This window comes from Pezoporus wallicus, unplaced genomic scaffold, assembly GCF_028554395.1.
Source record: "Pezoporus wallicus isolate ANWC-B61680 ecotype Strahan unplaced genomic scaffold, APGP_CSIRO_Pwel_v1 contig_6275, whole genome shotgun sequence".
Taxonomy (NCBI): domain Eukaryota; kingdom Metazoa; phylum Chordata; class Aves; order Psittaciformes; family Psittacidae; genus Pezoporus; species Pezoporus wallicus.
Window position 1 is genome coordinate 1,107,990 of NW_026636901.1, and position 24,796 is coordinate 1,132,785.

Consider the following 24,796-nt stretch of genomic DNA (forward strand, 5'->3'; position numbering starts at 1 on the left):
TGAGGTGCACTGAAAACTGACTGAATCGCCAGGCCCGGAGTGTGGTGATCAGCAGCACAAAGTCTAGTTGGAGGCCAGTAATTGACAACGTATCCCAGGGACTAGTACTGGGTCCAGTCCTGTTTAACATATTCATTAATGATCTGGCTGATGCGGCTGAATGTACCTTCAGTTTTGCTGATGACATCGAACTGGGAGGAATGGCTGATAAACCAGAGAGTTGTGCTGCCATCCAGACCCTCAGGATGCTGGAGAAATGGGATGACAGGAACCTCATGCAATTAAAGGGAGGTGTAAAGTCCTGCACCTGGGGAGGAACAGCTGCAGGCAGTGGCTGCTGTTGGCTGGCTGGCTGGAAGGCAGCTTTGCAGAAAGGCCCTGGGGGTCCTGGTCAACACCAAGCTGAACACAACCAGCAATGTGCCAATACAGCAGCAAAGGCAGATGGCATCTTGGGCTGCATGAGGAGGAGTGTGGCCAGCAGGCTGAGGAAGGTGATCCTTCCCCTGCAATCAGCATTGGTGAGGCCACACCAGGAGTGCTGGGACCAGTGCTGAGCTCCCTAGAGAGTGTTTCCCACAGGGGAGGAATAATCACAGAATTGTGGAGGCATGTTGCTCCTGAGAAGTTCCTTGGTTTCCTATTTAAACCATGTCCAGGTGCTACTGTCAGTTCCATAGGATACATGTGCGCTTGCATTGTCTGTGATCTCCTTTTCTACTTTTTTTTATAAAATTATTTTAAAAATACTTCCATTAGTTTCAATAGTAGCAGATTATTGAGGGACACTTTGCGGGGGCTGAAGGGTAGCTTTTGCATGTTAAGCGTATAAACTGTTTCACAAAGCGCCATATTCCACATGCAAAGCCTTGGAGAATCAGACTGGAGGTTGTGAGTTTTGATTCCAGTGCTGTTTTTTGCTCTGGTGCTTTCTTTGGAGGTGTTTGGAATGACTTAAAATAACGGAATGAAGAGTAACTTTATACTGCACTTTTATAGCACAAAAGACCAGAATAAGCTATGGAACTTTCGCTTTATATAATTGTTCTTTGCTAAAAATTTATGTATTTAAGCTGGTATTTTTCTTTTCCAAGAATCCTGTAATTGAATAGCTTATTTGCAGTCATATAGTCCCTTCCACTTTTATATTTAGTAGCAGAAAAAACATCAAAATAGTGAGTTATTTAGGTGTCAAATGTGGTGCCAGAGCCGAAGCAGACATTCAGCTATATGTGTAGCATTAGCACATATGGATTTATAAATCATTTAAAAAAAAAAAAAGTGGGTTTTGTGTGGAGTTTTGTTGTGTTTTTTTTTCCTTAAAAGAGCTTCTGTGGTGATTATTAAATACGTTTGGAGCCTCTCCCTCTCTTAATTTAACTTCAGAAACTGCAAACCTCTTACTCTTAATCATGTTCCCTGTCATCAGCAAGGGAAAAGTTACCAGAATGTGGTTGTAACATGAGGGATTTTAGAATGAATGAGGGCTGTGTTCCTGGTAACAGATGTGGAATATGGTTCTGAATCCCACAGAATATGAATGGAGCTTCTGAAATAGCTGCTGGGTTTTGGGGGTTGGTTTTTTTTTTTGTTGTTTCCCTGTCCCTGTGCATCTGTTCCTCGCCCTCACCCTCTTCCCTCCTCCCAGATTTGTTTATACATTTATGGAGGGGGGATGTATTGCTGGTTAGCAAAAAGTAATAGATAATACTTCAAAATACTGCCTAGCACAAATATCAGGAATGCTCAATGGTAAATGAACAAAAGAAGTGAAAACATTTTATTTTTGGGTTATAGTCCTATTAGAAAATGAACTAACTGTGTATGTGTTGCCAAAATGAAATCTGCTTTGACTTTTGCCAGGTCATTAAAAACACTGTCTTGTCCCTGCGTTGTAGTAGTGGAAATGGTTGTGGCTTTGCTTTCATGTAACTAGGAGCATTACATTGTGAAGCTGATTTCAGCATTTAATATGGTACCTTTGGTAACTACTGTGGAAGTAGTTTACAAAATGGGCAGAGTAGTCCTCTAGGATTACTGAATGACTCCCAAAGGTTTTCCTTTCTAATAAACCTCAAAAATTTCCTTTCTTCTGCTCCAGATCTCCTCTTTGAAATGAACAGAATTTCATTCTGCATTAATTTTTGTGCCACTGTTGTTTAAAAAAAAAAATTGTTGCTCCAACCTTATAATTTTTCTGTAAGTGAGGTTTATTTACTTAGAAGACCTTTTCATTATGTCCACATCTGGAGGTTAGATGGGGCTTGGAGCAACCTGGTCTAATGGAAGGTGTCCCTGCCCATGGCGGAGGGGTTGAAACTAGATGATCTTTAGGGTCTCTTCCAACCCAAACCATTCTGTGATGCTATGACACTTGCGCACTAACAGCATTTAGTTCTGAATATCAAACTGTTAATCCTAAAGTTATGGAAAGATGCTTCCTTCTTTTGGTTGAATAAGCCTAACAACTGCAATACAAAATATTAGCTCAGTTTATAATGCAGGCAGCAAATCTCCCAATTTAATTACTAGATGTTGGTATCTTAATTTTATAATTATTTCTGCCTGTGAATAGCTATTTTGTTAATTAAAATGGCCATTTTTCCATAAAGACTGTCAGAGAGTCAGCCTGTTGTGCCAGCCTGAGACCAGACGATTGAGGCCACTGAGTTTTTCATAGGTGGTAAGTCAGGTATTGCGGTAAATGTGATTTTGCCAGTGAGCCTTTTCCATTGGTACCTCATAACTGGGTGAGAGGTTGAAGACTAGATGCTGGTCAGTAGATGGCCCATGGCATTGAACATTACTTTTGTAACCCTGTACCTTACATATTTTGCTGTAGGTGTCATTGCCATTACGGAGTTGGTAATGGTGAAGAGCCACCCATATTTCAGTCATTTGAGCTGCTCAAGTGTGGATCCAGGTTTTACAGTAGGCTTCATCACCTCTGCCAAATGTTCCTTAACGGTAGTAGGCTTAGCAGAACTGGCTAGTTAGAACTGGTTAGAACTGATTTGCTCTGTCCTTAGCAATTACCTCCTAGTTTTATTGTGGCTGTATTCAGAGTGTGCTCACTGACGTAATTAAGGTGCACACACAAAGTCCTTAGGAGAATGAGAGTGCAAGGTTCTTTTGTTTGACGTTTTGAATTTTGTTTGTTTAATAACTTGTCTTTTCCTCCATAAAGATTTGTGATATTAGACTTAGCAAATAAATCTCATTGGCAAAGGAGGAGTTAAGGACAAGAGAGACAGTGGCCAAAACAAAGATAATTTTTTATTCTTTGAATTACCTCTCAAAAATTCCAATATTTCTTTTAATTGAGAAAAAGGATTTGGGTAGATAACACCTGTGTGGCAATCATACATTGGAAGCAGAGGGGAAAAAATGAATGCTTGAAGTGACTAGAAGGAAGATAAATTTGTGACTTTAACAAATATAGTTATGTGTCACCTTTTGAGAATATTCTGTCTCTTGACCTTGTCAGTAAAATATGTAGTCTATATTTTGGCAGTAATGATTCAACAGATAATTTCCTGAAGATAAATGTACTAAATGTATTCTGTGCAAGTGCTTACCACAAATGCCACTGAGGAGTAAAATACACTTTAATATGTAATGTGCTAGGACTGTTTATTCTGATTTATGTAAAAACTCAGGCCAGCAATCCAACATGGCTTAATCGGAGTGTTTTATTCTCAACTGTAAGGGTTCCACTGGCAGTGAAAAAAGTTAGTGACGGGGTTTTGTTTTCAAACTGAATTGTATTTGAGTAGTATTTGTGTTGACTTCTGAAAGCTGACCTCCCAGGATTGCCTTTCTGAGGGCTGTAATTTATAATGTAGTGTTAGCATTTTACTAAAAGTAAAGTACTTTGTCTCACATGTCTCAAATGTATTCCAGCATATCTCTATGTTCCATCTCTCTCAAGTAAATTAATAGAATGCAAAAATTAAATACTGCAAATTTATTGAAAGAACAGCTATATTAATCTTATTTTTACAGGTATAAGTATTAAATATCTTTTATTGCTTGATTAAAAAGTTGCTTCACTCTTTTTCTGATGGGTGCTATTGGTGCTGTTACCTGGAGAGCAGAGCTGTGCTAGCAATGTCCTAGAGAAGGACTGTTGAAAAGCATATGCTTGAATAGGGGATAGCTACAGCTTTGAAAGGAAGTCCACAATAGACAATGCAAAATAGGAAAGAGAGTTATAGAGTAAGAATTGATGGCAGTGATAAATCTTGGGGAAAACGGCTATGGTACACAAATAGTGCATGATGTATTACACTTTCCTAGGTTACTTTGTGTTTCGTTGCTATTACTGTTAAGGGCTGGAGCCCTGCAGTTGCATTATCTTTCATTAAATTCGAACTATGGTCTGCTGTGGTACTGAGATACAGTATGATGAGGTGGGCACTCACAGTATTTTTCTGCTTTGCTGTATCTGAATTTGTAATGTTCAGAGGAATTTTTCCCTCTTTGTGCCCATATATTTTTGACATCTGGTGGTACTAAGTGAATATTACTGAAAGTTTGTTAATGAGGATTCTGTCTTTCCAGCAGTAGGTTCTTATTGGAGAAGTGAAGCAAATCCTACAGCTCAGCCAGAATGGAGCTAATTGTTGAACTTCTGGAAAATTACAGTGAAGATTTTAAGAAGAAATTGTAACAGGTGTTTTTTGCTCGTTATCATCCTTCATTTGGGGAAGAACAAGAAAAGGCTGTCCATGACTCTCTTGTAGAAGCTGCATTGGATAAGAAAGAATCACACTGGTGCTAACTAATTGGAAATACAGAGAAAATTAAAAGTATGGTGGGAAAGGCATTGAGCAATTACAGGAGAAATTTTTCTGTTCAGTGTTAGTCAAGTTTTATAAGGATGACTGAAACTAAATTGCAGAAGTGTATTGAGAGTTGGCAGTGAAAGGGAATGTAAAGTTAACTGCAGGTCAGTGCAGAGTAATACAGGTGGAGAACAACTATATGACATGCACTCTGTCTTTTAATTACTTACAATACAGGTAACACCATTATGCCCCCTCATAAATCTAAGATTTGGCAGCACCTTAGTATTCGAATTTTTGGTACTCCAGGTGTATCTCAGAGGTAAACAGTGCTGAGAATATTTATATAGGGTCAAAGGGATGATCAAGCTAAGTAATATCTTCTGCATGAGAACTGTTGGACTCTAGCCTAGAAAAAGTACAGCTGAAGGTGAATATATATGGTGGGTTGACAATGTCTGGCTTCTAGGTACCCACCAAATTGCTGTATCACTACCCCTTCTCAACAAGAATATATGATGAGAAAAATAATGGGTCAAGATAAGGAAAGGGAGATCACTTACACATTATCATCACAGGCAAAATGGATTCAGCTTATTAAAATTAATTTGTTGTCAATTAATAAGAGAAGGACAGTGAGAAATAAGAACAAATCTTTAAATAACCTTCCCTCCACCCCTCCCTTCTTCCCAGGCTAAACTTCACTCCCAGCATTTCTGCCTCCTGCCCCTGTGCAGCACAGGGCCATGGGGAGAAGGGGTTGTGGTCAGATCTAACACTTTGTCTCTGCTGCTCCTCCCTTCTCACACTCTTCCCCTAGTCATCCAGCCTGGGATCCTCTCACAAGATAGTCATTCACAGCCTTCTTCAACATCAGTCCTTTCCTTCCCAGTTCTTCAAAAACTGCTCCAGCATGGGTCTCTTCCACAGGGTACAGTCCTTCAGGAACAGCTGCTTCAGTGTGGTTTCATGTCACTCCTCTACATTGTTAACATTCTGTAAATGGGCTTTAAGCATATGTACATGCAAAATATTACATGAATGATGTAAGTTCATATATAACTTTATCATATACATCTGTGAGTTGTTGGGCTTTTTTTTCAAATAGGATCAGTAATTCCCAGAGTATTGACAGTAGTGAAAGTATTTTTTGTAATTTTGCTTAGCATTTTTTCAACCAGTGTTCATGTAACAGTTGGTGGAAATGTAAAACTGAGTAATATGTCCTAATGATAAAATTCTTCCCCAAGTTCAGTAATAGTGCAGGCTTTATTGTTAAGGTGTAAATCGTTCATAAACTTTCTACCAACTTCTCAGTGTTAAGGAATTTTATCCTTACATGAACCAAATTTCTTTCTTTTGTACTCACGTATCTTGCTTGTTTTGTAATCTGACTCCCACATACAGGATGCTTAGGTTAAACACTGTAGGATGAATTCTAAGATACTTTACCAAGTAAACTCTCCCAAACCCACCAATGCAAATATTTTGACTAAAACAGTGTAGATTATACAGAATGGAAAATTTAAAAATGATCTACAGTTAATGGTGACTCTTGTGCATGCTCAGATGGAGTGTACATCCTTCTATGCGTATTTACAAATATTCTCAACTGCCAAGATTTGCAAATGCAATACTTCTGTCTCTCTCCTCTTTCCTCCTCTTCCAGGCACAGGAGACAGTGGCAAGAGTATGTTCATTAAACAAATGAGGATTATTCATGCATCAGGTTACATGGAAGAGGACAGGAAGGGCTTCACAAAACCGGTTTACTAAAATATATTTACTGCCGTGCAAGCGATGATTAGAGCCACGGATACTCTCAAGATACAGTACACATGCAAAGAGAATGAGGTAAGACAGGAAATAGAAAATTCTAGTTTTAGTCAATGAAATTTCAGTCTGTACACAAATTATTCGAGTCCTAACCTTCTACAGGCAGAACCTTAAAAGTCCGTGTGTCTTTGGGGAGTTTTGTGCCCTGCTGTCTGATTCTACACAGCAGGTTGAGAACAACAACTACTGGAAAGAGAAGCAGGATGAGAATGGGTGGGATAGAGCTGCCTAGGAAGAGAGGAATTTTCAAAGTTGAAAGGTGGTAGTAAGTACCAAAAAAATAAATTTTTTTTTTTAAATCCAAGTTGTAGATTTAGAATGATTGGAATGTGCAGACAGAGCCTGGTGTTCAGTAGAGCTCCAGAACAAGGAGTTTCAGGCCTGTTGCAGGAAAACATCAGATCTGCTTGACACTGGTGTGCTTTGAAACATACCTCCTCAAGCCCTTTTGTGTGTTTGGTAGCAACCTTTATGTACTTTAAAAGCTTGAAAAAAGAGGCTTTTCCAACCATTTTTTAGTTTCTGTGTATGTTATAAAATCACGTTTTTTGTTTCAATGCTTATGATTTATAGAAAAAAAAAAATCCGCTTCAGTTAAATCAGTTGCATCCTTCGCATCCATCTGTTGCATCAGTTGCTTGGGTATCATGAAGAATATATAAGCAAATCATTGAGACAGGTTTCCAGTTGGCTGAATTTTAGTGTTAAGATAGGGAAGACTGTGTAGGAAATACCAAGGCAAAAACAATTTGTAGAATTTATAGGTTTATCTGAAGTACTGTATGACAAAATAGCCTATTTTTCATTCAAAAAATACACTGCATTTGAACAACACAAAAAAAAATATGATCAGATTTTTTATTTTTTAAGTTGGTTTGTGTTACTCATTCTCCTTAGGGTTATAAAGAAGAGGGTTAGAAAATGTTTAAAATAAAGGACTGGGAAATTAAAATTCTTTTATTCTTTTACCACAAAAGAACAGATAGTGTTAGCAAAAATGAATTTTGGACTTCAGAGAGCTGAGTTATTAGGGTAGTTCTTTCCTATATGAGAAAAATATTCTGAGGGTTAGTAAGTTGTTGCTTGTAAAAAAAATTTAGATCCTTAAGAAGGCAGCAGTTACAGAAACACCAGATGTCATGGTGAATATACTTTGTCCTAATTCAGGTTTGTATATTTTGATGAAAAATGCTTAGAATCTATTTGGAGGAATAAATTTGCACTGCCTCTTCTATATGTTTTGGGGTTTTTGTTTGGTTTGATTTTTGTGGGGTTTTTTTACTTCCTATTAAGAACAAAATAAAAGGACTTAATAATTCTGGGCTCTGAGAGCTGAGCTGGATGCGTTCCCGTAACACACTATTCTGGCTAAATTATGTTCTTGATCATAAGTGTGCTGCTGGTGTCTTCAGATTCAGAAGATTATAATGCTGTTTTTCAGTTGCAGGGAGGGAGGATTTAGTCTTGTGCTTCTTTATTAAAGGTAACAAACTGCTAAGTGGCAAGAATACAGCTTGGCAAGCTCAGCTTCAGTGGCATTTAGAAAGCAAAGTCATTTTTGCTTTACACACAGAGAAACTCTTGAGACACAACATGAAAATAACCACTCCAGTCGCTCCAGTCACTTTGCAGGAGACTACTGCAATTTAATCCTTCATTTCGGTGATGAATATAATGCAGAGTACAATAGACGCTGTAACTGCCTTAAATTAAAGGATTTTAAGCCTGTAATGAAAAGCAGTTGACAACAGCAGTGATAAACAGAAGAGTTGTGAATCTGCTGTCATAATTATATTGCAAAGGTGTGTCCAGTGGCTGTACAGAAATAGTCCAGCATGCTTCTCCGCATTTCAGTATGTCTGTCGTCTTCATGGCATGTCTTCTTTTTAATGAAAAATTTGTTTCCCTCTAGCCATGTTATTAATTTTTGTTTGTTTGTTTTTCTTGTATCCACTCTGTGCTTTGACCAGGTCAGGTTTTCTCGTCTGTGGGCCCTGGCATTATGTGCCTGCTGAATATCTTCATTTAATGTTTTTGTAGTGAAGAACAGATAGTTCTGTGTAGACTCTCTTCCCTGTAAGTGTGACATATCTCAAAATCTGTAACTTATATATGGATAGTCTATCTTAAAGTTTGCAAATAAAAGCAAGTTCTGTAGCAGGTGTTTGAAGATGTTTCTTATTGCTGTTTTCAACTGCAGGTATTTAAGTAAATGGCCTGACTTTCTATAGATGCTGCATTGAGATGGGAAGGGGGTTTTGTTTTGTGTTGACTTGAAGTGTCTTGGATGAAGTACTTATCTATATAGTCATGCTTGACCTTTAATTGAGCAGGCAATTTTTACCCTAATTTCAGGTGGTGTGTTCTTTGTGATACTTTGTCTCACCCTCAGTTTGAGGTTGGAAGTTTTGGGTAGTAATCTTGTGTGAGGGTTTGGTTTGAATCTGTGTCTTCTTTCCATATCATAATAGGGATTGCCAAAAAGCAAAATGAAAGTTGATTGCAGCCTGTCTGTTTGCTTCTTTGAGAATTGTGATTGAGTTAATGTGAATATTAAGTACATGAAAGAAGGGAAAGTACATGGGATAGCTGGGAAGTAGTGAAAGCTCTTTTTTGCTGTACAAATTTTTTTTTTTTTTAAATCAGTTTAACTTGTAGGAAAAGAAAATCTCAAACACAAGGAAAAAGATACCAGGTGATTCTGGAGGAAGGGAAAATACAGCATTTCATTTGTGAGTATACATCAGTCTTAAAAGGCAGATTTTAAAATATTTATTGGTTGCTTGACTTTGCCAGGCAGTCACATCTTGTTGGATTATGATAGTTTTATGCTGTATCAGAAATAGGCAGAAGAAACAAGTTATGTAAGCGTATTTGAACTGGAGATGCAACAGAGATTTTAAAATACTAGTTCACCAAAACTTTTCCCTTGTCTTCCAAACTAACACATAGTCTGTATCACAAGAAAATTACTCTCTTTTCCTTCTCCACTTTAGGCAACATTAAAAATTTCAGATTATTTGCATTTAAAAAAAAGAGGAAAAGTATGCACTTATCCCACTGGGAAGACCTTTCTATATAGCTGTTCAGGATAAGGATCATAGAACAGGAATTAAGTCCTGCTCTTGTTCGTTGGTTTGTTTTTTTAAATACCCTAGTAAGATGACAAGCAATGATACCTACAGCAAAATAGGTAAGGTACAGGGTTACAAAAGTAATGTTCAATGCCATGGGCCATCTATTGACCAGCATCTAGTATTCAACCTCTCATCCAGTTATGAGGTACCAGTGGAAAAGGCTCACTGGCAAAATCACATTTACAGCAATACCTGACTTACCACCTGTGAAAAACTCAGTGGCCTCAATCATCTGGTCTAAGGCTGGCACGACAGGCTGACTCTCTGACAGTCTTTATGGAAAAATGGCCGTTTTAATTAACAAAATAGCTATTCACACGCAGAAATAATCATTAAAGATACCAACATTTATTAATTAAATGCAGTTAACAACAAATCTTTGTAGAAGTATGAACATTTAGTTTTTTCCTAAGGAGAAAAACAGAATTCTGTGGAAAACGCATTTCAGAAAGAAGTCATTATGTTGCTTCTTCAGAACATTCCCTGTTTTCAATAAGTACTAATCTGGTGTCTTTCTGTCTCACAGAGATGTTCCAGCATGAGTGTGTGTCAGCAAAACTAGTATTTTTCTGAACAAAAGGAGTACTACAATGCCAGATCAGTTGTACTGGACAGGTAATTAACTTACGTCAGAAAAAGGGAATGAAAAAACACAAGTACAGTAAAATGAGATTTGGGGATTACTGAATGAAGCCATCTAGCTGGGACAAATGGAAAACACAACAAAGAGTAATTATTGGTTGATTTCATTCATGGTGTTTGCTCAGTCACAAAATGTGATTTAGCTGCCCATGCATGAGCATGTAGCATCATACACTTAGACATTTGGACGCACGTCAGACCTTTTGCTTCCTCCCTGGAAGGGCATAGGGTTTTCTTGTTATTTTTTGGTTTTAAAGTGATTTTTTTGAGTGAGAATATGGCCTTATTCTAGAGCAGAAAGATGAAGTATCAACTTCGGGTGATTAAAGGTGTGTGCTGCTTTACATGAGCAAATATAAACATGTTAATACTGAATTAGCTGCTCCCCACCTGGAAGTCAGTGGAAAATTTACCACTTCTTGGATGACAACCTTCCCCTCACACACATGGTATGTACGTGTGCTCAGTTGAGACTGTATGCATGCATGTTTGTTGACGTTAGAATATATGGGACTTTCTGAGGATGTGTGGGGAGTTTTTGTTTGCTTGTTTTGTGTTTGGGTTTGGTTTTTTAGGACTATATTCATCAAAATGCCTTATTGTATGTACAGATAGCCAGACCCCGAATGGGACTGTTTCCAGTAATACCACTGCCTTAAATACTGGAGTTCTTATTCTGGTCTGTCATACTAAAAATGTGTGCTTATAAACAATAATGCTAGTTGCTAATTATTATTCAGAGACCTGCGGGAGCAAGCTGTATGGGCCTGTTAATATATGGACCATTTTCTTTAAAAACTTATGAGCATCTTTTCTATGCCATCTTGTTGATGGGGGTGAATACTGTGACTTGTTTCATTTACTTATCCCTGACAATACTAAAAATTGAATTTAAATAAATGTGAATGGCTACATTTAGGGGGTTGGGTTTTTTTTTAATTTCTTCCTTTTCTTTGATAAATTCTGAATCTGCCAGCTGGCTGCTGTCAGATTTCTTTCCTAAATTGTTTCTAGACATACTATCCTGGGTTCAGCAGTAGCAGTCGTGTTTTTCCTTTGTGGTAGCTGGTGCAATGCTGTGTTTTGACTTCCAGCCTGGGAACAATGTTGGTGAAGTCGATGTTTTCAGTTGTTGTTAAGTGATGTTTACCCTGACCAAGGACTTTGTGAGGCTCATGCACTGCCAGGGAGGAGGGGAAGCTGTGAGGAAGCAGAGATGAGGCGCCTGACCCGGGCTAGCCAGGGAGGTATTCCATACCACAGCACGTCATGGCCAGGGTGGGGGGTAACTGGGAGTTACCCGGAAGGACACGGGCTTCCGGGTGGGACTTGTTTCTTGGCCGGTGGTATTGTATTCTCTTCCCTTGTTATTTTCCCTCATCATTGTTGTAGTTGGTGGTAGTGGTGGTGATTTGTGTTGTACATTGGTTGCTGGACTGTTCTTGTCTTAACCCGTAGGAGTTGTACCCTTTCGATCCTCCTCCCCCTTCCTCTGGGAGCGGGGAAGGGGAGAGCCCTGGTGGGGGAGGGGGCGGCCCTCGATTGTTGTCAGCTCGGCACCACTCACTGGGAGTGAGTGAACAAGTTACCTGACTGGGTTTAAACCACGACAGTTCTTTTTGGCACCCAACATGGGGCACGAGGGGTTGAGATAACGACGGATCTGACTGGATTGATAGTCACTCGTCACAATGCTGATTTATTGGCTCTCAAGGTTGTTCCTCTTGATCTCACAGTTTCAGTATATCGTATCTTACGTCCATCCGGTATTGGCTGTATTAGTGTTTTTCAAGTGTGGGGCTTGGGCTAAGGTTTTTGTCCCATTCTACTTTATGGTAATGACTTGTAATGCAATAGAATCATTGATCATGAAACTGATCTGGCTTATGTTCCCAGTGTGGTCACCACCTTTATACTTTGGGAGGTATATGATGGAGGTGCTTAGCAATTACACATCTTTTTTCTCCTTCTCAGGTGCTCAACCTGTGAAGGAGACATCCTTTTACCCTCCCAGTCGTCCCCCCAGACCATTTACATTTGAGAGTTTTGAATTTTTTGAATGGCCTTTTAATGCTGTTGAGACTTGTTTGCTGATGGTGATGGGAATCACCATGCTAACACGCATACAGAGTGTGTTTTGCCCACTACTGATTTCAAGAGTTAAGCAGAGTCAGGTTTGGGTCTTGTCTGGGGTCAAACAACGATGTAGGAGGACCAAGAGATTTTCCCTGAGGCTGGACAGTCATGAGTGGCAGGGTGTGTGGGATAGTATGGGCAAGTATCTAGGTCAGGGGGCCCCTCCAGTACTTTGGAATTTCACTACCGAACAACTGCAAAATCCAGAAGAATTAGTAAGACACTTAAATGAGGTGTGTGGTCATTCTGGCCATACCAGAGATGGACAAATCATGGCAACGTGCTGGGGCTTGGCCTATGCTTACAGGGCCTTGTTCAACACTATCCAGCACCTTCAAAAGGAAAAGAATGTCGGCGGATCTGAGGGCAAAGCAACAGTCGCTACTCAAACTTAGGCTGCAGTGAACAGCGCAGCTACCCCAGTGGCAAGTACAGCAGCTGCTCAAACTTTGACTGCAACAGACAGCGCGGTTACCCCAGCTCCAAGCACAGCAGCTGCACCACCCCCAGCAACAAGTACAGTTGCTACTCAAACCACAGTGATAATCACTGCAGCCAAACCAGAGGACCAATTCATACCAATATCGGTTGCCCCTGTACTCAAGAGAACAAGCAAAAAGGAGGCAAGAAGGGTGAAGCGAGATGAAGAAACAACGAATTCACCACCCGGTCCAGAATCTGATCAGGAGTCATCATCACATGACGAAGAAGAAGAAGAAGAGGTAACTTCTCGACCTCGGACCTCAACCGAGCTGCGGAATATGCGAAAAGATTTTACCCGTCAACCAGGGGAGCACATCATCACCTGGTTACTCCAATGCTGGGACAATGGGGCCGATGGTCACGAACTAGAAGGTACAGAAGCCAAGCAGCTGGGATCACTTGCTAGAGAAGGGGGAATTGACAAAGCAATTGCAAGAGAGAAAAAGTCCCTCAGCCTTTGGAGGCTGCTCTTGGCAGCTGTGAAAGAAAGGTTTCCGTACAAGGGCGATGTTACGAGTCGTTCGGCCAAGTGGACTACTATAGACAAAGGCATCCAGTCTCTGAGGGAATCGGCCATTGTAGAGATGATCTGTCACATCAAGCCAAATAACGGGGATACACCCATAGATCCAGATGAAGTTGAATGTACACGACCCATGTGGCGAAAACTTACACGGAATGCACCGTCATCATATGCCCATTCATTGGCAACAGTAACCTGGAATGACATAGTACCACTAACAGTGGATGAAATGGTTCATAAACTCCGAGAGTTCGAAGACAATCTCACCCCTTCCATCATCTCAGCTGTGGAAAAACTGTCCCAGGACCTCAAACAATTGAGGGACGATCTATCTGATTTATCCAGCTCCTCACGTGTACCAACACACGTCTCAGCTATTAACAAAAGGCGTCCTATTGTTCGAGAGAGGAGATACAGCAGGTATATGCCACGGGGTACCCTATGGTTTTACCTGCGGGATCACGGAGAAGACATGACAAAGTGGGATGGAAAACCTACTTCAGCTTTGGAGGAACGGGTGAGTGAACTGAAGAGGGGAGCAAGGGCCAAGACTGATCATCCCATGAGAGCTACGGCTTCAGTCTCTGGTGAGCAGTTTCCCAGATGGAATGGAAGAGCTGATTTTACTCCAGCTCCTGTGATAACGAAGAATAATCCCTTTTACCCCGATTTAGGTGTCCAACGCTGTGATGACCATTAGAGGGGCCCTGCCTCCAGCCAGGTGGAGGTAGGGGACAATCGGATTTACTGGACTGTGTGGATCAGATGGCCTGGCACATCAGTCCCACAGAAGTATAAGGCTCTAGTAGATACCGGTGCACAGTGTACCCTGATGCCATCAAGCTGTCAAGGGGTGGAACCCATCTATATTTCTGGAGTAACAGGAGGATCCCAAGAGTTGACTGTGCTGGAGGCTGAAATCAGCCTGACTGGGAGGGAATGGCAAAAGCACCCTATTGTGACTGGTCCAGAGGCTCCATGCATCCTCGGCATAGACTACCTCAAGAGAGGGTACTTCAAAGACCCAAAAGGGTACCGGTGGGCTTTTGGTATTGCTGCTTTGGAGACTGAGGAAATTGAGCAGCTGTCCACCTTGCCTGGTCTCTCAGAAGATCCCTCTGCTGTGGGGTTGCTGAAAGTTGAAGAACAACAAGTGCCAATTGCAACCACAACAGTGCACCGGTGGCAATATCGCACTAACCGAGACTCTCTGATTCCCATCCATCAGCTGATCCGTAGACTGGAGAGTCAGGGGGTGATCAGCAGGACCCGCTCACCCTTTAATAGCCCCATATGGCCAGTGCAAAAGTCTAATGGAGAATGGAGACTAACAGTAGACTATCGTGGCCTGAATGAAGTCACACCACCATTGAGTGCTGCCTACCGGACATGCTAGAACTTCAGTATGAACTAGAGTCAAAGGCAGCCAAGTGGTATGCCACGATTGATATTGCCAATGCATTTTTCTCCATTCCTTTGGCAGCAGAGTGCAGGCCACAGTTTGCTTTTACTTGGAGGGGTGTCCAGTTCACTTGGAACCGACTGCCCCAGGGGTGGAAACACAGCCCTACCATCTGCCAGGGACTGATCCAGACTGCACTGGAACAGGGGCAAGCTCCAGAACACCTGCAATACATTGATGACATTATTGTGTGGGGCGATACAGCGGAAGAAGTCTTTGAGAAAGGGAGGAAAATAATCCAAATCCTGCTGAAAGCCGGTTTTGCCATAAAACGGAGTAAGGTCAAGGGACCTGCACAGGAGATTCAATTTTTGGGAATAAAATGGCAAGATGGACGTAGACAGATCCCCACAGATGTGATCAACAAGATAACAGCAATGTCTCCACCAACTAATAAGAAAGAAACGCAAGCTTTCTTGGGTGCAGTGGGGTTCTGGAGAATGCACATCCCAAATTACAGTTTGATTGTAAGCCCTCTCTATCATGTGACCTGGAAGAAGAATGATTTTTAATGGGGCCCTGAGCAGCAACAAGCCTTTGAGCAAATTAAACGCGAGATAGTTCATGCAGTAGCCCTTGGACCAGTCCGGACCGGACCAGATGTAAAAAATGTACTGTACACTGCAGCTGGGGAGAACGGTCCTACCTGGAGCCTCTGGCAGAAAGCTCCAGGGGAGACTCGAGGTCGACCCCTCGGCTTTTGGAGTCGGGGATACAAAGGATCTGAGGCCAGCTATACCCCAACTGAGAAAGAGATACTGGCAGCCTATGAAGGGGTTCGAGCTGCTTCGGAAGTGATTGGCACTGAAGCACAGCTCCTCCTGGCACCCCGGCTGCCCGTGCTGGGCTGGATGTTCAAAGGCAGGGTCTCCTCTACACATCATGCAACTGATGCTACATGGAGTAAATGGGCTGCACTAATTACACAACGAACTCGAATATGAAATCCCAGTCGTCCAGGCATTCTAGAAGTCATCATGGACTGGCCAGAGGGCAAAGATTTTGGAATGTCACCAGAGGAGGAGGTGGTGCGTGCTGAAGAGGCCCCACCATATAATAAACTGTCAGAAAGTGAAAAGCAGTATGCCTTGTTTACTGATGGCTCTTGCCGTATTGTGGGAAAGCATCGGAGATGGAAGGCAGCTGTATGGAGTCCTGGACAACAAGTTGCAGAAACTGCTGAAGGAGAGGGTGAATCGAGTCAGTTTGCCGAGGTGAAAGCCATCCAGCTGGCCCTGGACATTGCTGAACGAGAAAAGTGGCCAGTACTTTATCTCTATACTGACTCATGGATGGTGGCAAATGCCCTGTGGGGGTGGTTGAAGCAATGGAAGCAGAGCAACTGGCAACGCAGAGGTAAACCCATCTGGGCTGCTGCACTGTGGAAAGATATTGCTGCCCGGGTGCAGAACCTGGTGGTGAAGGTACGTCATGTAGATGCCCATGTACCCAAGAGTCGGGCCACTGAGGAACACCAGAACAACCAACAAGTGGATAAAGCGGCTAAGATTGAAGTGGCTCAGATGGACTTAGATTGGCAACATAAAGGTGAATTATTTTTGGCCCGGTGGGCCCATGACACTTCAGGCCATCAGGGCAGAGATGCAACATACAGGTGGGCCTGTGATTGAGGGGTGGACTTAACAATGGACACTATTGCCCAGGTTATTCATGAGTGTGAAATATGTGCTGCAATTAAACAAGCCAAGCGGTTAAAGCCTCTTTGGTATGGAGGACGATGGTTGAAGTATAAATATGGGGAGGCCTGGCAGATTGACTATATCACACTGCCACCAACCCGCCAAGGCAAGCGCCATGTGCTTACCATGGTGGAAGCAACCACCGGGTGGCTGGAAACATACGCTGTGCCCCATGCCACTGCCCGGAACACTATCCTGGACCTTGAGAAACAGATTTTGTGGTGACACGGCACCCCAGAGAGAATTGAGTCAGACAATGGGACTCATTTCCGGAATAACCTTATAGATATTTGGGCCAAAGAGCATGGCATTGAGTGGGTATATCACATCCCCTACCATGCACCAGCCTCTGGGAAAATCGAACGGTACAATGGGCTGTTAAAAACTACACTGAGAGCAATGGGTGGCGGAACTTTCAAGCATTGGGATACACACTTACCAAAGGCCACCTGGTTGGTCAACACCAGAGGATCTGCCAACAGGGCTGGCCCAGCCCAGTCAGAACTTTTACATATTGTAGAGGGGGACAAAGTTCCCGTGGTGCATATGAAGAATTTGCTGGGGAAGACAGTCTGGGTTATTCCTGCTTCAGGTAAAGGCAAACCCACTCGTGGGATTGCTTTTGCTCAGGGACCTGGGTATACTTGGTGGGTAATGAGGGAAGATGGGGAAGTCCGATGTATACCTCAAGGGGATTTGATTTTAGGGGAAAACAGCCAATGAACTTAATTGTATGCTGTTGCCTGCTGTGTAATGCTTTTATAGCCCATCAACTAGATGTCTTCAGGTCACCAGCGACTGGCCCTGACTTCCCTCCAGCCATCATCCCAACAGAGAATGAACTTTGAACATCATGGACCGAATGGACTCGGCAGCATTATAGGGATTGGTCCATGCACTAAGAAGATGATCTTTTCCTCTTGGTCTGTATGTGTATGGATGTATATATGTGGGAGAGCGATGGTGTATTGAAAATGTGGGACCTGAGCACGACGTGAATGGTATGGAATAAGGGGTGGATAATGTCCTGGGTTCAGCAGTAGCAGTCATATTTCTCCTTTGTGGTAGCTGGTGCAGTGCTGTGTTTTGACTTCCAGCCTGGGAACAATGTTGGTGAAACCGATGTTTTCGGTTGTTGCTAAGTGATATTTACCCTGACCAAGGACTTTGTGAGGCTCATGCTCTGCCAGGGAGGAGGGGAAGCCGTGAGGAAGCAGAGATGGGGCGCCTGACCCGGGCTAGCCAGGGAGGTATTCCATACCACAGCACGTCATGCCCGGGGTGGGGGGTAACTGGGAGTTACCCAGAAGGACACGGGCTTCCGGGTGGGACTCGTTTCTTGGCCGGTGGTATCATATTCTCTTCCCTTGTTATTTTCCCTTATCATTGTTGTAGTTGATAGTAGCGGTGGTGATTTGTGTTGTACATTGGTTGCTGGACTGTTCTTGTCTCAACCCGTAGGAGTTGCAGCCTTTCAATCCTCCTCCCCCTTCCTCTGGGAGCGGGGAAGGGGAGAGCCCCGGGGGGGGGGGGGGGGGGGGGGGCTCGATTGTTGTCAGCCCGGCGCCACTCACTGGGAGTGAACAAGTTACCTGACTGGGTTTAAACCACGACACATACCTAGTTGCAAAAGCAATACTGACATGCATTTGCTTATTTTCTTAGCATGAAAGCTCCATCTAGTCACTTCCCTGTTCTCTAGTGAAATCACTGTTTCATTTATTCTTCAAAATAATTGGCTGTTGGCTATAAATCTTCAGGTATTTCTTCACCTTTTAAAGTTTCAGAGCTACCAGAAATCTAACAGAGTTTTCCTTGAATTCACTAAATCATTCCAAATTTTGTGTTGCCTTCTTGTTATTTAGTTCAAGGTGAAGTTGGTTTTGCTTTGTCTTGTGGTTTGAGGTTATTTTGGTTGTGTTTTTTTTTTTCTCTTTTCTGTCAGTAAAACCTAATGTGTAAGTTCTAATTATTTTCATTTTGGTTTTGGTATTTTGTGCTAGGGGAGATGGTTTAGCTTACCAGAAACAGAGCTAATCTTTCCAATTACTTCAATTAATTATAACTGCCTTTTGGGTGTTTTAGGGAAAAAAACACATAAAATACTGTAACTGGAGCATATCACAAACAGAGCGGCAGAAAGGAGAAAAATAGTGTCTTAAAAAGCATATAAATTTGAGGTTTCTGGCAGAGAAATGAAAGGTGGGATAAAGACTGGGTGTGTGTTTTGGATTTCTAAGAAAGTTTGGGCAGAGCTTACTCATTTGAGTCTATAAACTGAATTGCATTTGTAGTAGTGGTGATTTTTAATTTCTTAGGTCTCCTAATTTTTCAGGTCAGTGCATAGTTCCTTCTTTAGAAGGAAAATATTTTCTCTTAAAATACTAGCAAATGTGTCCATACCTTAAATTCTGTTGTTTTTATGTAAAGTAAATAATTGGTGGATACTGGGTTCATAGTGAGAAAAGTTAAAAGTTTTCTAACTATTAATAGAGCCTGTGTTTTCATAAATATGAAAGTGGCTAACAGTACACCAGTAAATGTACCATAATCAGGTACTTCTCAGAACCAATAACTTTGTTAGACTTTTTCCAGGAAATGTCATATCTGTATCTTTTGGAATTCATTGAGGCTTTTTCTCTTGACGTGGCCTCTTCTAAGATGTTCCAACTTTATAGTTACTATTTCTATGCAGCATTTAACATAACACGCAAAAGTACACAAGCACACAGCATGTAAGTAACCAGGCTTGATCTTCAGCACAATTATGAATAATTGGGCAGAAGCCCTTCAGCAAGAGGTGAATTCACTGTGCCTAGTGCTTCTCTTATTTTACAGTTATAAATCTTACTGGCATAAATAATACATATAGATAAGAAGTGATCTGATAATGAAAAGGAAGGACAGTGGTGATGGGCATAAAGAATTAATGATGTAGAGCTCATAAATGAAGACATCAGACTTAGTTTTGTACTTCGGTGTAAAGGATTGTGTGTAAGGGCAAATACTAGAAGAATATGTACAAGTGGTTAAGACTTTTTTGGCTTTTCAGAGCAGATTTTAATGTTCTGGAGACCAAATATCCTTTCTGTTTCCCATACTCCCTCCTTTGTAACAACTGAATAATTCCATTGCTGACTTTGTGGCTGTGAAAGCATTATTTATTGGCAGCTGACACCAAGAGAAGCTTGGTAAACAGGTCTGCTAATGGTGTAGAGAGTGGAGCAGCATTCAGTTATTCTGTGCTGTGGGTTAGAGATATGAAAACTGGCAAAACTTTGCTATAGAGGCTGAAACAAAGTCACTGTACAAAGGCTTCTGTGGATGAATACATTTTGTTACCCAGCTTCTTGTCAGACCTCGCTGCTTCTCCACCAGAATCATGCACCTCTAGCTCTGTCACTTAAGTTCAGTCTGGCAGGTTCACATCTATAGTTCGCACAATAAAATTAGCCAGGGTTCATCTCTTGGAGCCCTTGGTCAGCAGAATGAGGAAAAAATGACTCTCAACCAGAAAGCAGCAATAAATTGCCATTTTTAGATGATTGGTTTGTCAAAGGCTGTAAGAATGTAATGCGTAACATGACACAAAAATCTGCATTTGGTGGTTTGGAATGAGGAGACAGAGGTTATATCAGTTCTGAGAGGAAGATACTTAAAAACGTGTGTCACAGCTGGAGGCTTTTCCCTCTTGCACACAAATGACTGTGTAAAAGACATGTTTTCTGTGTGAAAGGCTGAGTGTTTTTACTGACAACCTTTTCCAGTTCATTTTTTCTTTCTGTCTTCCTTACGTACTTTGCTTTTTATAAGATGGAAACGAGTAGTGCATACTGTTGAAAACTCCTACTTCTTAGAAGAAAGATGAACTCTCATATAGTAATATTTACTGTAATATGGGACTAACTACTTGCAGTGGAAAATCTGAGGATTTTTTTTGTAATGGAAATTTTAATGGGTATTTTTCTAAAGGAAAACTGGCGGAATTCTATGTTGTTTTAATTAAATCTCTTAATGAACAGGAAGACAAATAAATTAATGCAGATGAAAAAATCAGTTAGTAGCATGTCAGCCAAAATCACTTAAATCAGCATCTGCTAGCATGATAGAAATGAAAAGCCACTCAAAAAAGAGAAGTGGCTAGAAAGTCCTCCAGACCTGCTCCCTTTTTAATGTTAAAGCCTGTGACATATTTTGTGGATTTATGATCTGCTGAAAAAATTATTCCTTGGAATAAATTTGCCACACTGAAGAAGTATTTTTAGTGTTGATCTATTCCCTAGCGAACACTGTGGTGACATTTTTGGTTTGGGTTTTTTTCCCCCCCCTTACACATATTGAAACATGATGCATATTGCTCTTTTCATGAATTTAACTTACATATTCTTACACTGTATGAAGTGTTTCTAAGGACCATTATATTCATGCTGGTCAAGGCCTGTATATTTGACCCTCTTAAGTCTTGGGGTCTTTCAGATCATTTTTGGGGGGCAGAGTATGCTGCTCTTGATGTCTCTTAGCATACTCGCAGTTGTTCTTTTCTTGCAAGCCATTTCCACATCTACAAGTTTGACTGAGATATTAATTTTTATTAATAGAAGGGTATTGATGCTAACTCTTAAACATGCACAGTACTCATCCATGTTAATGCAGTGACAATCTCTGACCAGCTTGCAAGCCCTCTGCCACATATCCTGTATGGCAGCTACCTTGGCAGGATTTGACATGAACACTTATATTTGCACACCAGTGTCAGAGATACTTCGGCACTCCAGTTACACATTCAAACCATGTGCGCTATCATGAACTGCAGCTTGTCCCTGGGAGTTGGTTGTCATGAGCAGCTGATGGGTAATGGCAAAAGAGATGATACTCAGAAAAAGAGGAGGGTTTCTTAACTTTGAATGACCTCCAGAGGTCTCTTCCAACCTCAGCCATTCTGTGATTCCATGAACACTTCAGGGATGGGGATAGATGGGCCGGGGAGAGGGCCCTCAGAGCAGTGTTGGAAGAGGTGGCCTGGGAGGTGGGTTATGATAAAGAAGTCCAGAGGGGATCTACAACTTTAGAGCTTTAGTGAGCTTTGGTAGCAGATACGCAAGAGGTCCTTCGGGTATTTGCTGGCCTAATCTCCATAGTTGTGAGTCACAAAACCGTGTTTTCTGTGTTAATTGTGTACAGCAAAGACAGGAATATCTAGCATTGTATTTGTTAGTCTGAAAGACACTTGTCAAGAGATTTACCAAAACACTAGGCTTTTCTCCTTGCTTTTTGATTTGTTTCTTTTGCTTCTACTTAAAGGGACAATTGTTGTCTGATGAGCAGAATTAAGAAGGTAATTATACAGGTCTACAGACACTTTGAGCATACAAAAAGAAAGTTGCGAAAGTTAAAAACCTTTTTCTGCTTTAGCAGTAGAATAGAAAGACTGGACTGACAAGACTTTGTTATGTTCTCCTTTCCCCGAAGAAAAGTAGAAAAAACAGTTTTTTTCAAGGATAACCCCTGTAACCACAGGGAATGTTAAGGTATTCTTGTACAAAAAGAACTGGTTGGGATAAGGGATCAGAAGGCAGCTGGGGAGGCTTAAGGTAAAGCTAAAGGAAACCCAGAAAGAGCAAGGAATACAGAATGAACTAGAATGAGGAGTAGAAATTCTAAAAATAAGTAGTTTAATACTGTCTAAATTAATTGTCCTGGGCTCAGCAGTAGCAGTCATTTTTCTCCTTCTTAGTAGCTGGTACAGCATTGTGTTTTGACTTTCGGCCTGGGAACAGAGCTGGTAACACTGATGTTTTAGTCTGACCAAGGACTTTCTGAGCCTTATGCTCTGCCAGGGAGGAGGGGAAGCCGGGAGGAAGCGGAGACAGGACACCTGACCCAAACTAGCCAAAGAGGTATTCCAAACCACAGCACGTCATGCCCGGGATGTAACTGATCACAGCGGGGTTGGACGAGGTATTGGTTGGTGCTCGGTTGGGTGGGATGGGGCGAGTTATCGGTCAGCTGGTGCTGAGGTGGTATCGTATTCTCTTCCCTTGTTATTTATCCTTATTATTATTGGTGGTAGCAGTAGTGATTTGTGTTATACCTTAGTTCTTATCTCAACCTGCGGGAGTTTTGATTCTCCTCTCTGTCCCTCCGGGAATAGGGGGAGGGCAAGAAGGGGGGGGGGGAGTGAACGAGCTGCGTGGCTGGGTTTGAACCACAACATTAATATTTTATTCCTAGCTGTCCTCTGTTAAATTCCTGAGTTTCTCCTTTTGATGCTAGATACGTGCTAGTAATTCCTCTGCTCTTCTGGCCTCTGCTCTGTGTTCCTGCTAGGAAGAAAACAAGCTAAATATGTGAAACATAACACACATTGTGCTGAATTGCAAGTGGTAACCTTTCTTGAAAGTATCTGCTGACTGCTATTTTTCTATTATGCCATGCAAATATGCCCCAAAAATGCTTGGCACAAAGATGAATTATAGAATAACATAATGGACTGGAGAGATGGTGCTGTGATTATCTGAACTCATTTCATGTACAACACAGACCATGGGACTTTCATGCATTCCAGCTTGGCTGTTTTTCTGAAAGTTATGCTCCAATTAAAAGTACAATAGGGATCACTGTAATAGTAAATTCACATAAATTTTTGATTAAATTATTCCAGTGGTTATTCTCATAGGAGTGGATGGAAAAGGTGCCCTGTTCCGTTCGATGCCCACCTTCCACTTTTGGCATGTGGATATTGTTACATGTTTGCTGCTTATCTTGAATAGTTATCTGTTACTTTCTGTTCTGCACTTTTGAGTTGCTTATTCTCTTTGATTCCTTAACAGTTCCAGTTTTCTCATGAAGGTACATTCTAGGCATGGCTCCAGTCATTTAATTAGGATCAGTTCCAAGCTTCTTCATGCTGTAGGCTAAAAATCAAGAGGCAGAGTGGCTAAACTAGCTTTTCCCCAAGTCTCAATGTGGTAAGATGTGTTGCTTGGAGGGACATGAGGCAATTGGAAAACTTTGCTTTCTGGTTTGGTTATGAGTTCTACGCTAAAATAAATACAGTCACAATGGAGCAGCCAAAATAGAAAGTTAAGAAAGTTAAGAAGGAAATGGAGATCTCTGTGCCACTGTATAATCCTCCATTTACCTAAGCCTGTGTGGTTTTGGTTCCCCATTGCTAAAACTGTATAGCAGGCCTGGAAAAGGATGAAGAAAGTTATGAAATAGTTTCTACGAAGACAGATCACTGAGAGCTGGTACAGAGACAGGGAAGGAGTGGTTATAATGGTCTATGAAACCTAGCATAGCACAGAGAGAGAAGAGGTTGACTTAGTTTTCATTTTTTCATCAGGAACTGTAGAGCACCAGATGAAGACTGAAAGCAAAGCAAGGTGGTTCTTCACAGAAGATTAGTCAAGCTTTGGAATTCCTTCCTGTAGGATTGCAGGTAACACGAGAACCTACTCATGTAGGTTCAAGAACTCAAGCAGTCACAGTCAAGTGAATGGAACAGATCTCTCCTCAGGGTTATTAAACACATAGAAATCACACATAGATCAGAGCCTCACTGATCTGCAAGTGATTGGATGCTGGAAGATGATATATGCGAAGGGGAAATACTGAGTGTGCTTTTAGTCTTCCCTAGATACCCAATTTGGCCGCAGCTAAAGACCAAGATAGAAAGACATTTGGTCTGATCCAGTATTGTCCATTGCTATAGAACTACAAAATGTATTTGAAATTCCGATACTGAGGCATCTGTGTCAAAAATGGAGATAAAGCAGTTGTACTTTTTGATTTTATTAGCAAGAGTTACATTAGCCTTTATAGCCTCAGTATGGCATTGGAAATTCATGCTCAGCTGTCTACATAATCAGATTTCCAAGTCTGTTTGAATTGTTTCTCTCTAGAGTAGAGTTCTGTCTCTTCCCCACACCTTCCAGATTGTTGAATTTTCTTTTGTTTGTACTGAAGCATGGCACTTATTTTGCTGACATATGTGACAAGTTATTTGGGAAGAAGAGGCTCATACTGTCCTACATTTGCAAATACATTTTTTAAAGCAATATTTTGCAAATTATCACAAGCAGTATTTA

General features: G+C 41.4%; 1 protein-coding gene across 1 annotated transcript in view; it reads left to right on the plus strand.

Annotated features, from left to right (window-relative positions):
- Positions 1 to 24,796, plus strand: part of LOC130595450 (guanine nucleotide-binding protein subunit alpha-14-like) — a 77,770-nt gene that overhangs the window by 25,575 nt on the left and 27,399 nt on the right. The window contains 1 exon segment of the mRNA XM_057402189.1: positions 6,457 to 6,641. Coding sequence (XP_057258172.1) covers positions 6,457 to 6,641 — 185 coding nt within the window.